This window comes from Mus musculus, chromosome 2 (genome assembly GCF_000001635.26).
Source record: "Mus musculus strain C57BL/6J chromosome 2, GRCm38.p6 C57BL/6J".
NCBI lineage: Eukaryota > Metazoa > Chordata > Mammalia > Rodentia > Muridae > Mus > Mus musculus.
In genome coordinates this window covers 22,647,522-22,661,902 of record NC_000068.7, presented here as the reverse complement: position 1 = coordinate 22,661,902, position 14,381 = coordinate 22,647,522, and the positions used below count along the sequence as shown (strand labels likewise).

Below are 14,381 nucleotides of genomic sequence, written 5' to 3'. Positions count from 1 at the left end.
TCAGTCTGGGTATCACTGTAATAAAGTAACAAGCCAGCTAAAGGCTTTTCATATGATTCATAGTTCAGAGCCCTTGTGGCTATCACCCAGCAAACAGAAGGGGCTCCAGATGTAGCATAGACACCCTCTGCCTGCCTGTATGCTGTGGGGCCAGAGAACATCGGGTGAACACCAGCAGCCTATTCTTGGGATTCATAGCTGCCTGTCTGGTTTATAGCCTTTCCAGATAAGCACTGCGTAGTACATAAGAAGCTCCGTATGACAGCCAGGCCTACCCAGGATCTCTATATAATAAATGCCTTTCATATTCACACATTCAAAAGCTGGTGAGCTCATGGTAACCACTGGTGCCAGCCATTAGTGTGGAAGAAGGCACTGCCAGCTGGGTGAGGGATGTTGAACCAAGCTGGGGGTCGTCTGGCATGACCATTTCTTATTGAAGTTTTTGATAAGTGTAGCTTTTAAAAAAGTCACACTGTAGTGTCAGATACAAAGTTGCCTGGGTCAAAATCCCAGAAAGACATTAGTCATTTGGGAAACTCTTTGTGGTAAGATACCAGATTAGTAAGTCTTTGTAGACTTGTGGCCTGTGGTTCATGCCTGCCTATCTGTGCACCCCAAAGTGGATAACTATCTTCCTATATGAAGGCCGTAATGGAAAAGATGTATTTATACATGGAACTCATTAATAGAGAAAGGACATATCTCTATGTAGGCTTCTAGATGGTCACATAAAGGTGCTGAGTAGTGATTGATCTTGCTTATAGTCCTTCAGAAACTGAAAAATGTCTACCAGATTTTCTTTAATTATTAGGAAATAGGCATGGTTTTGTCCAGAGCATTCATGTGGGAAGAGGGGACTCACAAATATTGTTACCAATGTTGCAGTGCCTCTGGCAGTGATAAGGAATAGCCAGGCTTAGAAGTATTCACCATGCTATGCATTCTCATGTGTTCCTGGCCAACAATGCAAGAGAATTATCGCTGCTTGTTTTGTAGATAAGGGATAGCTGAGGATGAAAGAATTGGATTCTATCCCAGATCCAAGTCTAACTAGCTATATTAGAAGTGATGCATTTTTCTTTTTATTCATTTATAAAACAGGAGCACTTGCCTTGAGTTTTCTATGAGGACTAAATGGGGTGGGAAGCATAAACACTATAAAATACAAAATACAAAACTCTGCCTAACATACAACACCATGTATTAAATCATGCTTTGCTATTCTAAATAACATGTGAGGTTAAGAAAGAAACCACCACCATCACCACCAACAACAAAACAACCAACAACCAACCAACCAAACCAAACCAATGGCTTTTGTAGAACACACACAAAAAAAACCTAACAATGTAGCTGAATGTACTGGTGAATGCACAGCCATGTAATCCCAACATTTAGGAGGCAGAAGCAGGAGCATTTCTGAGAATTCAAAGCCAGTCTTTGTAGTGAGGTCCAGGACAACCTGAGCTACATAGTGAGACCCTATCTCAACAAACTGCTCTAACTGATGTTATGAGGCTCAAGATACTGCTAGGTGGCCAAGAAACTAAAAATAGGCCATAGCTCTAGGAGAAAACCTAGTGTGGGCTTATTTTCTGGTAGAGCTAGGTTTAAACCCTGGAGACCCAGTAGATAACTCTGAAGGGGTTTGGGGGGAAGTTTGCCACACTTTTAGACACTAGGATCCTGACACAAGGCCCCAGATCCATAATTCTGTGGTCATCAGTCACATAGGGCAACACCCCAAGCTCCTGGTATTCTGTCTGGACTCCACCCCTACAGTTACCTGGCAATATCCAGGTATGTTCCGCCTCACAGTTACCTGACAACAGCCTGGTAAGCCTGCCCCACTATAAAAGGGGCTGCTTTCCCCCTCCTCCCTCTCTTGCTTTTACTCTCTTCCTCCTGACTCTCTTACTCTTGCCTCTCTCTCTCTTGCCCTCTTGCTCTCCCTCTCTCCACATTCCCATGGTGGGCCTCTATTTCTCTATTTTCTCCCTCTCTCCGCCTTTCTACATTAAATGTCTTAAGACCACGAACTGCCTCTTCTCATTGGATCTGCTGCACTGGATCAATGGAGCAGGTCTTCCTCTAAAGAGCCACACGTCTAATCTCCCATGGGAGGCCTCTCAGCTCTTCCAGACAGAGCTATGATCCACCAACCCAAGCCCCAACAAAGCAGACAAGGACTCTTCTCCTGGAGGGAACCAGCCGGAGCGCTCTCCTCCTCCCCTTTTCTCTTTTGTCCCAGGCTAGAACCAGGCAGCAGTCCCTCACTCCATTCTCAGCTCACCTCTTCCGTGGCACCCAGTGGTGCCTGAGGGCCGGAACAACTCTGCCAGTTCTGCAGGGACTGGAGTGGGGACGCCTGTCCTGTGTAGCAGTGGCTTGAGCCCTGGGCTGGACGTGGGTCCTCCATTTTAACCCACAACCTAGTACTATTATTCTGCTAAAGGGGCATAGCAATAACATTATTCCTAATGATCTATTGAGCTACCCATAGAGCAGAGCTCTGCACAGTTCTTATCAGAGAGACTTCTTAGAATAGATGGCAATTAACACAGAGACCCACAAATGGACAATGAGCAGAGAGTGAGGGACTAGAAGCACTCAGTCCTAAATGGGATGTCATCAGACTCCTCTCCTCTGGGATCAGGGATCTGCTTGGAAGGGGAAGCTGAAAGAGGTGAGAGAGTACTTCAGGGACAACTGGACTGACTGACGTTCATAGTGACTCACAGACACTGCGACAGCATACACAAGACCCACAGGGATTCAGACTAGAAAAATATCTCAACACTGAGAAGGGGACATAGACAAGGGCCCCCACCCTAACCAAGAAGCTATCTCAAATGGAAATCAGTAAGAAAAGGGAAAATCAGCTTCTCTGATAGAGCGTCACTGGATAGATATATCAACCACACTCTAGGGAAGGCGCCATGCCCAGGACACAAAATGAACTCTGGTGTTTTTGTGGGGGCTTTTTGTTTCATTTTGTTTGAGTAATTTTTTTCTTATTGGATTTTGTTGTTGTTGCTTATTTGTTTGCTTGATTTAATTTTTGTTTGTTTTGGAGAGATAGCAAGAAGATGAAATTTGGTAGGGAGGATGGATCCGGGAGGAGTTGGAGGAGAGGAAAGAATATGGTCAAAATATATTCCATAAAACCGATTTTATAAAAAAAGAATATACGCCAGGTGATGGTGGCACACATCTTTAATCCCAGCACTGGGGAGCACAGAGGCAGGCAGATCTCTGAGTTCAAGGCCAGCCTGGATTACAGACAGGACAGCCACGGATACACAGAGAAATCCTGTGTCCAAAAAATCCTAATAAGGTTAAAACAAACAAAGACAAATAAACAAAAAACAAAGGAAAATAAATAAAAAGTGAAACATTTTAGAGAAAAAAATGTGAGATATTCTGTATAAAAATAAAAAACATCTTCCAAATCATCCTTAAAAGAAAATGTTTTGCCCAAATGTTTTGAAATTAAACAGAAGATAGAAAACCGTCTAGATAACAGAAGAGAGTAAAGAGACATCCTGGGATGACGCAGAGGAAGGAAAGGTGGTGTTGTTAGTGTGAGGCAGACATCAGAGTAGACCGAGCTCTTGACCTTGGAAGCTGGGTCACTTTGATAGAAAATAGAAGACTGTTCACACACACAAGAGTTAACAAGAGAAGTGGCAGGACCTCGGGTGAGAAAGGAGGCTGTGAACGATTCTGAATATATAAAGTGTGCGTTGTGTGAATCTTAAAATTCTCAAGGAAATGAAGGATTCTTCCTTAGGCAAATGTGAATGTTAAGGATTGACTCAAGGATATATAGAAATTTTGAGTGGTGGAGGGATAGCCCAGTGGGTAAGAAGAGCACTGGCCATGAGTTCAGATTCCTCCTGCTCAGCTTTCTATTTCTGTAACTCCTGTTGTGTGTGGCAGGTAGGAAGAGGGTTACTGGCCTGCCTACCTAGCCAAAAAAAAAAAAAAAAAAAAAAAAAAGTGAATCCAGGTTTAGTGAGAGATCCTGTCTCAAGGTACTTAGAAGATATCAATAGTGGACACCCAGCATCCTAGCACCCTTTTCTCAACACACAGGGCAGGGGCAGAAAATACAAAAAACAAATCAAAACAACTTAACGACAAAAACCAAAAACAAACATACAAACAGATACTGCAACCCTCCCCCCAACCCCCAAATTCAAAGATTAAAAATAAATGGCAAGAAAGTTCCTCCAAGCAGTCACCCCAATAACACCAAGCTTGGGTTTGTGGGTAAATCTTACAAGTTTACCATGGGTAATAATGGGTTAAAATTCATAGAGAAAAGGATGGAATTCATTTTTTAAAACTTGCTGGTTCTGTTAAATATGGAAACATTCCATAAATAATATTACAAAGTCTCCAAGAAATCAGGACATCTTTGAAAACAAACAAGGACACTAGAGATCTACCAGAACCAGGTAGGGTTTGTTACAGGTGTGTGGAGATAGGAACTGTTAGCATTTCGGTGTATGTCATCTCTGCAATAGTTTAAAGTGAAGAAACCACAGTGGTGTCCTAACTGATGCATGAAAGGCATTTTTTTTCCTCTTGAGAGAGGGACTCATTATGTTGGCCTACACCTGCCTCAGTTTCCCAAGTTTTGGTATTCCAGGCATGTGCCAGTGCACCTAGCTATGAAAAACATTCTGACAGTCAACAACATCTATTCTAGAGAAGGAAGAAAGGGAGGAAGAGGGAAGAGGTAGAGAAGATGAGAAGAGAAAACGAAGAATTTTCTGGTGATTTAAGAAAACTAGGGCATTTCTGTGACACAATTAAAATCATCTACCTCAAAGTAAGTGTCAATATTATACCCAAAATATAATGCCCTATATGCTTGTCCATTAAATTTAAGAACAAGACAATAACACTCTTTAAAAAATTGTTTTTGTGAACATTCTTCTTTACGTAACGAGAGTCCAAGAATTTACAAGAGATTGAATCAACAATAAAGAATTTACCATCACCTTCCTACCCCCCTAGTGGCTTCATTAGTGAATTTCATCAAACATTTAAATAATGATGACTAACAATGTCTACAATCTTCTGCATAAAGGAGGGATTATTATTCCAAATTCTTTCTGCAAGGTCAGAATTACCTCGATGTGAAAATAAGGGAAAGGCATTACAAGTGAAGAAACTTGCAGGACAGTAACAGATGAAAGAATCTTGAAGGGAACACCAGCAAGCTCAACACAGTAATATTTCAAAAGGATCTGATAACACAGCGAAATGTGATATATCCTTGTGACACTGGGTGTGTCAACATATGCAAATCAAAAAGCACAATACACCATATCTGAACAGAATGAAACACAAAAATATGACTGTAGGTATGTTATTGTGCACTGTGTAAAAATTATCTTTGTATTATTTGAGTGCTGATTTCTGTGCCCCCATTTATGGATACAGTTCTTATTCTTCAAATCTCCTGTCTCAATGTTGTGTAAATATTGCTACCTATTATTCCCTGATAAGGAGGGAGAGGGAGAGGGAGAGGGAGAGGGAGAGGGAGAGGGAGAGGGAGAGGGAGAGGGAGAGGGAGAGGGAGAGGGAGAGGGAGAGGGAGAGGGAGAGGGAGAGGGAGAGGGAGAGGGAGAGGGAGAGGGAGAGGGAGAGGATCCATGGGGAAAGAGTTCAGAAGACCATGGAAAAATACCTAGACTTGAGAAAGCCACAAAATCCAAGTATCTCTGGGATTTTGGCTGAGAGGTAGCCAGATTATTTTAGAAGTTTAAAATAGATTAATACTGCTCAGTTGTTATGCCTTAAAGATGTAAATAAAAATAATAGTCCAGTTTCCATTATTTGGGAGCTAGCTTGGTTAAGACAAAAACTGGAACATTTTAAAAAAATGTCACTAACACATGAGCATCTCCTTAGTTGAGGAACAGCTTTTGACAAGAGTCAATCAATATCCCTTTGTGGTAAGATCTCCCAATGAATTAGGTATAGAAAAAAGTGTAGGTAAATGCAGTTGAAGCCGTATATGAAAAGCCCACAGTTAGCACATTGCACTCAGTGCTGAAAATTGGAAGCTTAGGATCAGCAAAAAGGCAAGGATGACAAGTCTTGTCTGTCACCCCTAGCAAACGAAGCACTGCATGTCCCAGCCAGAGACAAGGCAAGGAAAGGAACCCAGCCAAGTCCAACAGAAATCGAAGGTTTCTGCTTCCAGATGACATGACTGTATGTAGAGAAAACTCTAAAGATTCCACCAAAAAGTTGTTTAAAAGTAATTATTGAATTCAGTGAGGTTTCTGGACACCAAGATCCACAAGGGGAAAAAAAAAATCACTGGAATCCTCTATGCCAACAATGATTTATCTAAATAAGAAAGTAAAAAACCAATTCATTTCAGTTGAAAATAATAAAAATACTTAGAGATACATTTATCAAAGGAGCTAATGGCTTATATACCCCAAAGTGAAAAAGGAATCAACAAATGTGGTATACATGTATACAATGGAATATTATTTACTCCTGAAAAGGAAGAGATTCCAAGATATAAACATGGACAAACTTTGAGGATATTATGCTAAGACTTCTCATAAAAAGTCACTGGGTGATCATACTTTAACCAGTAGGGAGCAAGAGTAATACAATTTTCTGCCAAATCCACATATAGAGAATATACAATAAAAGTAAATGGTGGTTGGCAGGCATGGGGAAGAGGGTGATGGGTGGTTGTTGTCTCATGGGCACATTTCCAGTTTATGGTTGTTTTACAATGTGAGAGTTGGATGCCACTAAAATGTACACTCAACGCAGTTGAGACAGCACTGTGCTTTTGACTATAATAATGACAGGAGAGAAGAAGCAGTTTTCTTAACTGGTGAAAGTTAGTAGGTCTCTTCTGAGTCCTGATTCTCACTTACCAGCCATGTGCCCTTGGACATAGCATCTGTGGCTTTGATATAAGCTAAATGAGAAAGGGCAGCTCACCATAATGTTTTACATGATTGCCTGTGTGGCCACATACCATAATAATACTGTGACAGTAAGGGTACACGTGAGGCATACACTATTTTGTGTTCTAATTAGACGAATTAATTAGATCAGTTGCTTACAGCAGGTGGACTGTGACCACTTGTAACAAGCAATGAGTCTTGGCTGTTGCTATTTTGTAACTTCCTCATGTAGGACATCACAAGTGCCTCTGAATTCTCTGTGTAGAAATCTGGAGGGAATTGGATGCTTGGGCTTCCTGGCTCTACTCTGTCCTAACTGGTTCAGTGTCTCTTGCTGGTCTGTCCTATTCCTGTGCCTGTGGGCGCTCCGCAGGGTTCTGACGTAGCCCCACAAGGCTCTCAGTTGAAGCCTTGGCTACAGTCCAGTTAATTTAACAAAAGAGTTTAATGACCCCAGGTTATTTAAACTTTCAGTTGTTTTGGTAAATTGTATGACAAAGTGTGGTACTTTAACAAGCGCAGGGAGCCATGGTCTCAAAGGCTGGAGGAGTGTTTTTAAAACAGCAAAATTGTTTACAAAGCACTAGTACTTAATTTGTGCTCCAACATCAGTCAGACAAGCTCAATAGAATTCTTGCTGCCTGAGTCAGGTGCAGCCAGTGACCCTTTCTACTATGGTGTCAACCAGGTATCACTGTCATTGTCAGACTTATCTCCTGCACAGGCACAGCAAATTACTAGCAATTGAGATAATGGAAAAGAAAGTCTGAAGGGAAAAGAGATGGAGAAATGGAAAAGAAAGAGTGGGAGGCGGTAAGGAGAGAATTCGTTTCTGAAAGTTGCCATGAGTCCATCCGGGTGATAGAGCAAAAGAGAAAAAGAGAAGACAGAAAAAACACGAGTATGAATCTCCCTCCCATCGAACGCAGGAATTGACAAATAAACAAGAAGGATGGAGGTAGAAAAATGAACATTTCAAAACCCTCAAAACAATTCAGATAAGAATTAGAAATGGATGCTCAGCTAAGTAGTGGCTGAATGCAACAGGACACACAGCTACCTCTTCAAATCATGTACTCAGAGTAAAGAGAGTACCCTTATTTTAGAATAGTTATGGTTGACATTGTTAATAGTGAGCCCAGTCTCCTGACAAGCTGCCAAGGAGAAAGTCCTGCTTTGCTGGAAGCCCTGCTCCAGACACCTCACTTGAATTGAATCATGAGAAAAAAAATCAGACAACCCAAATAAATTATCTAGTCCTTCAGGAATAGAATCAGAAAATTCTCAAGCACACCTGTGATCCCAGTGCTTGGGAGCCAGAGACAGGGAGGCCAGCCTGGGCATCAGAGTTAGATAGAAATAAAAGAAATTAAAACAGGAAAGAAAAAAAAGCATCCCAAGAAAGACAGACAAGAGTGGAGGAAAGGCTCCAGACTGAAGTAGAGTGAAGAACTACTTAACCACAGGCTGGGCAGTGGTCACCATGCTGGTGGAGGGGTGGAGGAAGTGGCTGTGAGGGAGGGGCTCCTCAGCCGGCCTCCACTAACCAGTGAGTTCCTGGCCAATGAGAGATCTGCCTCAAAAGCAGGCAAACAGTACCTAAGGAAAACAATAAATACATGAGGTGGTCCTCTGGCTTCAACATGCCTGTGACCCTGCACACACACACACACACACACACACACACACACACACACACACACACATGCATACACACTTTAAAGGTCATTTTAAAATAAAAAAATTATTTTTGGTACGGTGGTACTCCTATTTGATCCTATGGTACCCTATTTCTGAGCTCTTCTATTTAGTACTTCATTTTAATCATTTATATTGTTTTCAAATCAGATTATAGCAAGTTTGAGAAAAAAAGATAGTCGTTAACCGTTATAGCTTCTATAGTGCCTATTACTTTGCATTAAAAATGTTCAAAAATTTAACATAGTAGCTAAAAATAAGAAATCATGCTCAAATCATCTTGGGTTCAACACTGCATTCCAGTTTTCGACCTAGCAGCATTAACAGGCACACACAACCAAAGGCGGCTGTGGAATCAACACTCCTCCTGGCATTGGGCTTTCTGGGCTCACCCTCTAGGACTTGGAAGTTTAGCTAATGCTGTCCTATTCTTTTCCACACCTACCACTCACTGTCAGTCCCATAAACTGCCTTCTGCCTCCACTGAACCAGCTCACAGCCTAAGCAACTCTCCTGTTCTAATTATGGTGCTATCAGTGGGCAGCTAGTCACACTTTGCTGGAGGCAGAGTTGACACTGTTGACCAGCTTCTGCCTCTAGGAACTCTCATGGCCTTTGACTCTCCCCTTTCTGTCCTCCTCTGACCACCCTGGCTCTTCTTTCTTGGTGGTTTCTTTCCTAGGTCCATTGCTTCCTGGCTTCTTTTATCTCCTGAGCTCACCTGTGCAACCACTACTTATTACTCTCCCATGATGTCTTATAAACTCAACATCTCTATGTCTCCACAACTCCTCCCCTTAGCCAGAGTGCCTCATCTCAGAGAACAGCACCGGGTCACCAGAGCCGAGGAGTCAGAGTCCAACATCCATCCTTGCCCCCCCTCTCAGCCTGGATGCCACTCCTGTGTTCCATATCCATGCAGTCTTCCCACTGTTTGCCACTCCCTGTTCACACTGCTACCACAGCCACCAACTTCTATCCTCTAGCCCACGCAGCATCCATATTTAAGATGATCCTTCAAACAGAGCTATAATGTTGCCTCCCTGCTTGGGACACCTGAAGGACATTCTGTGATTTCAATGGACAGTCAGCTTAACATGGCTCACAAGCTCCTTTCTGACAAGGACATTGTGACCACATCCTTCTACCCTGAGTTGTTATGTGACTCATGCTTGGAATGTGCTCTGGTCCCTGCCTGGAACATTCTTCCGTTCCTCTTTATCCATCTAACTCCCACTACCCACAAGTACCCACAGGTGCGTACCGCCCTCTGTGTGACTCCCCTGTTGTGGTATTTCCCTTCTCACTGATTGATGTTTGTGCTGTGGCATTTGTACCATCTGTAATCACGGGCATCATATCTGACACTGCACTGACAGAGCCCATTTTGATCATTGTGAATTCTGTACCCTTCCAAGTTATTATCCACATAACACACATTTCTTTTCTTTTTAACTAAATCTTTGAGAAACATCTTTTCCTTCAATGGCTTATTCTAATTCTGAAATACTCAGCTCTATCCACACATATTTTCCCCTATATATTAATGCACTTTTATGTCCTTAAGACATATGAACACACCATAAATTTGGATTCCATCAAATCAAAAATCTGTGACTATTACCTTCAAGTGAGATTATACCAACTTTGAGAAAAGGAATAGACCCAATGACACATGAATAAAAATTCAGTAGCCCTATCACTGAGAATATTAAATTTTGTAGTAACAAAGAAAGAAAACTCCTGAATTCAGGTTTGTGAGTAAAGGACTTACTCTTTTGATTCATTGATACACATAAAAATAATTTTCAGTTATGGCAATTTCCATTAATATACAAGTGATAATCTGGAGGTTTATATCACCCTATCTTACTCTACTTTTATTTGAGTATATATATATATATAAACTTAGAATGGTTTTTAATTTTTCAGTTCAGGAGAACACAGTCCAATCAAACAAAAGCTTAAATAGAATATATGTGGTGGCTCTCCTTTATGGTTTCAACTAAGGACTGAGTTTGCTTTAAACAGAGCATCAAAGCTAGTTCCCATGAATGTCAACCAGAAGACAGCTGTGGCGATCTTCTTCCACATGTGGCTGTGGGCCCATCCTTTTGAAGGTGCACTCTGATTTCCTTCACAAGAATGGTCCCCTCCAAATGTGAAATTTTTGTTGAAAAATAAGGATAAACCCACCATCAGTACAGCCCACACTGAACATCCAACCATACAACTGTCTCCTTTTGATCTATGGCATCTTCCCACTTACATCTCTTGCTGTCAGAGTACTAAGCTTTCATGGCGCCAGGGGGCAGACAGAACACAGCTATCTGATAAACACCTTTGGACCAATAAATGGCTCATTGACCCACTTCCTTTTAATTTAGTGAATGGTCTGAACCTAATTTTTCATAAGATCCAAATTGGTCAGTCAGTTGTACTTTACATGGTTTGCCTAAAAATGCTTTTGAGTGCTACCTCCACCCCCAAATATCATACCTATTTCCTAAAAAAACTCTGACTCCTGGGTGCCAATTAAGACAGACTTTCCTCAAGAGAACACAACACCTTGGTTGCTGCACAAAGCCATTGAGTTGATGGGACATCATTTACTTCAGGAAGTTTACAGAATCCATGCTGCTAAGTGCTGTCTTCATACCAATCTCTGCTTCAGATGCCTGCTATTAATGTGCTCAAGTGATAGATGTTCCCCTACCCTGGCTGGTGACAGCACTTTTGGTTGATTTAACAAAGATTCCAATTTCTCCAGTAATTGTGCAAAGCTCCATGGTTTCAAGGAACAACATTTAAAAACTGCCTGGAGTTTGTACTCCCAAGAAACGGTGTGGCCCTGTCTCAGCTGTGCTGCCCAGTGGTCACTGCCTGTTTGCATATAAAGCGGTACCTGTGGGGTGGGGGTCGGGGGTTAGTGCTCACCTCTCGTCACATTTAATCAGAATCACACTGTCTGTTCCAATCCCTAAGGCTGCAGCTCCCTTCTTGAGAGAAAAGTGACTCTGTGAAGAAAAAAGAAGCATATTCTGATTAGCTTTATGACGACGAGACCCATCTGATTGTTAGCTTTATGACGACGAGACCCATCTGATTGATTGATTAGCTTTATGATGATGAGACCCATCTGATTAGCTTTATGACGACGAGACCCATCTGATTGTTAGCTTTATGACGACGAGACCCATCTGATTGATTGATTAGCTTTATGACGATGAGACCCATCTGATTAGCTTTATGACGACGAGACCCATCTGATTGATTGATTAGTTTTATGACGACGAGACCCATCTGATTGTTAGCTTTATGACGACGAGACCCATCTGATTGATTGATTAGCTTTATGACGATGAGACCCATCTGATTGATTGATTAGCTTTATGACGACGAGACCCATCTGATTGTTAGCTTTATGATGACGAGACCCATCTGATTGATTGATTAGCTTTATGACGACGAGACCCATCTGATTAGCTTTATGATGGTGAGATCCACCTGCTCTGCTGCATTTTCTCCGTCTTCGTTTCCCTTCTGCTCTTCTGATGCCTGGGCTTCTCAGAACATACCCTGCTCACACATGCTGAGTTTATGTTGTTTTACTTATTATACACGTGGTTTGAAATTTTAATTAGTTTATTTTTATGTATGTGGGTGTTTTGCCTGCACGTATGTCTGTGTACCAAGTGGGTGCCCACAAAGGCCAGAAGAGGGCATTGGATCCCCAATGACTAGAGTTATAGGCAATAGTGAGCCCCCACGTAGATGCTGTGAATTGAAACAAAGTCCCCCAGAAGAGAAGCTAGTGCTCTTAACTTCTCAGCTATCTCTCTAGTCCTCCTATTTATTATATGCTTTATAATAAATATGCCATTTTATTAATCGTTTAAAAGTTTAATATGTGCATACAATATATTTCTATATTTGCCACTACCCTCTCTCTGATTTCATCTTTTCCCCTTCTTTTCCCTCCTTCTTCTCTTCCTCCCCCTCCTCCTCCTCTTCTTCCTCTGTATAAGCCACTGAGTTCGGGTTGTGCTACCTACATACTCATAGGAGTGGAGCCATTCACTGGAGCATGGCCACCCTGCCAGAGGACCACTACCTTAAAGAACAGTTGCTCTTGCCTCCACAGCAGCTGTCATTCTCAATAGGTCCTCAGCTAGGGGAAGAGTCTCAGAGTCCCTCCACAGTCTATTATAGAATGTAGACTGGCTTTATCTTGTGCGGGTCCTGTACAGGCAACTACAGCTTCTGTGAGTTTGTGAGTGCAGTTGTCATGTACAAAAGACACTCATTCCATCTAGTCCTCCCTGACTTCTGGTTCTTATGTTCTTTCCATCCTCACCCCCTTCCATGTTAGGCTCCAAGCCTTGTGGGAGGGGTGGGATACAGATGCACCATTTGTGAACAAACATTCCACAGGGTACTTTGACTAGTTCTGAGTTTTTGTGTTAACCACTATTTCCTAAACAAAGAGAGTATCTGAGAGCTACAGTACTCTATGGGTATAGAGACAGAAATTTGGAGGGGAGTTTGCTGCTGTGTCAACTTAGGAAAGTAATAAACAGTAGTATATTTACCTCTGGGGCCAATGAGCTCCCCAGCCCTGGGTTCTTGGTCAGTTGCCAGGCATGTATTTCCTGTTGTAGAGCATGCACTGAGTCCATCTGGAAACCAGCCATTTACCTCCGTAACATTCATGCCACTATTGAGCTCATGGATATATCTTGCCAGATTGGTTGTTGTTATAGTTTGAAGGGGTCACATTCATGTTTTTTTTTTTAAAATGTTGTGATGTAACACTTAACTGTGTAACTTAAGTAGCATGTTAACCACCTATGTGTAATAATCATTTCTGTGTTCTTAACTATTTTCAGATATTGTACAATTACTACCATCTGTTTCCCAGAGCTCTTTTATAGTGTAAAGCCAAAATTCTTCAGTAAATGGTAACTTCCTACTGGCTTTTCCCCCAACACCCCACCCACCGACAACCTCTGCCTGGTCTCTGTTTCTATCAATTGGGCTATTTTATGCATAGCACTCAACTGTACTTTGTTTATGCACTCTTCCTGCCATGGACAGTAAGGCTGCTTCTGCGATTGGCTTCTGTGGATAGTTCTGCTAGATAGTTCTGTGGATAGATACTTCTTTAAGATGCTGTTTTCAATTGCTAAAGGTACATACCTAGAGGCAGAATTACTGGAACATATGGTTAATATAATTTTAAACTTCTGAGAAACTGCCATTCTACACTCTACAGCTACTGTGTTAACTTTACACACATACCAATAGCACACAAAGGATGCCCTTTCTCCACATCCTCACCAGTGTTTATGATTTCTGCTTGTTTTGGAGACAGGATCTTTCTGTGTTGCCCGGGCTATGCTTGATTCTTTGAGTTCAAGTGATTCTATTGTCTTAGCCTCCTGAAGTTGGCTTGTATTTTTCTGGCTCTTGAGGACAGTCTTCTAGTAGACATGATGGTAACACTTCGTGCTTTTGATGTGTGCTCTCTACTGACTGGCCTAGACTCTCTTCATGTGCTTCTTGACCCTCTATACATTTTCTTCTGTGAAATGTTTATTAAAGTACTTTGGTTATTTTTGAATGGAGTTGGTTTAGTTATTATTGTTATTTTCATTGAATTCACATGAGTTTCTTGAGGAACTATAAAAACATATTGAGAATTGTTGGTGGATGTGAGGTTCC

The 14,381-nt window shown here is 41.7% G+C and overlaps 1 protein-coding gene and 1 non-coding gene across 3 annotated transcripts in view; both read right to left on the bottom strand.

The window, feature by feature from the left end:
• Gad2 (glutamic acid decarboxylase 2) overlaps positions 1–14,381 on the bottom strand; it is a 72,863-nt gene that overhangs the window by 31,975 nt on the left and 26,507 nt on the right. Inside the window, exons 8-9 of one of the 2 annotated variants that reach the window (XM_011239023.3) lie at positions 11,595–11,674; positions 5,629–8,558 (exon numbers count right to left, since the gene is read on the bottom strand). In XM_011239023.3, the coding sequence (XP_011237325.1) occupies positions 8,438–8,558; positions 11,595–11,674 (201 nt within the window). In that variant the 3' untranslated portion in view covers positions 5,629–8,437. Of the gene's footprint in view, positions 1–5,628; positions 8,559–11,594; positions 11,675–14,381 lie in introns of those variants that run through there. The other variant, NM_008078.2, reaches the window with a different exon arrangement.
• Positions 7,553–7,620, bottom strand: Mir3967 (microRNA 3967). Its single transcript, NR_039548.1, has one exon. It is a non-coding gene; the product is annotated as a microRNA 3967 (primary transcript).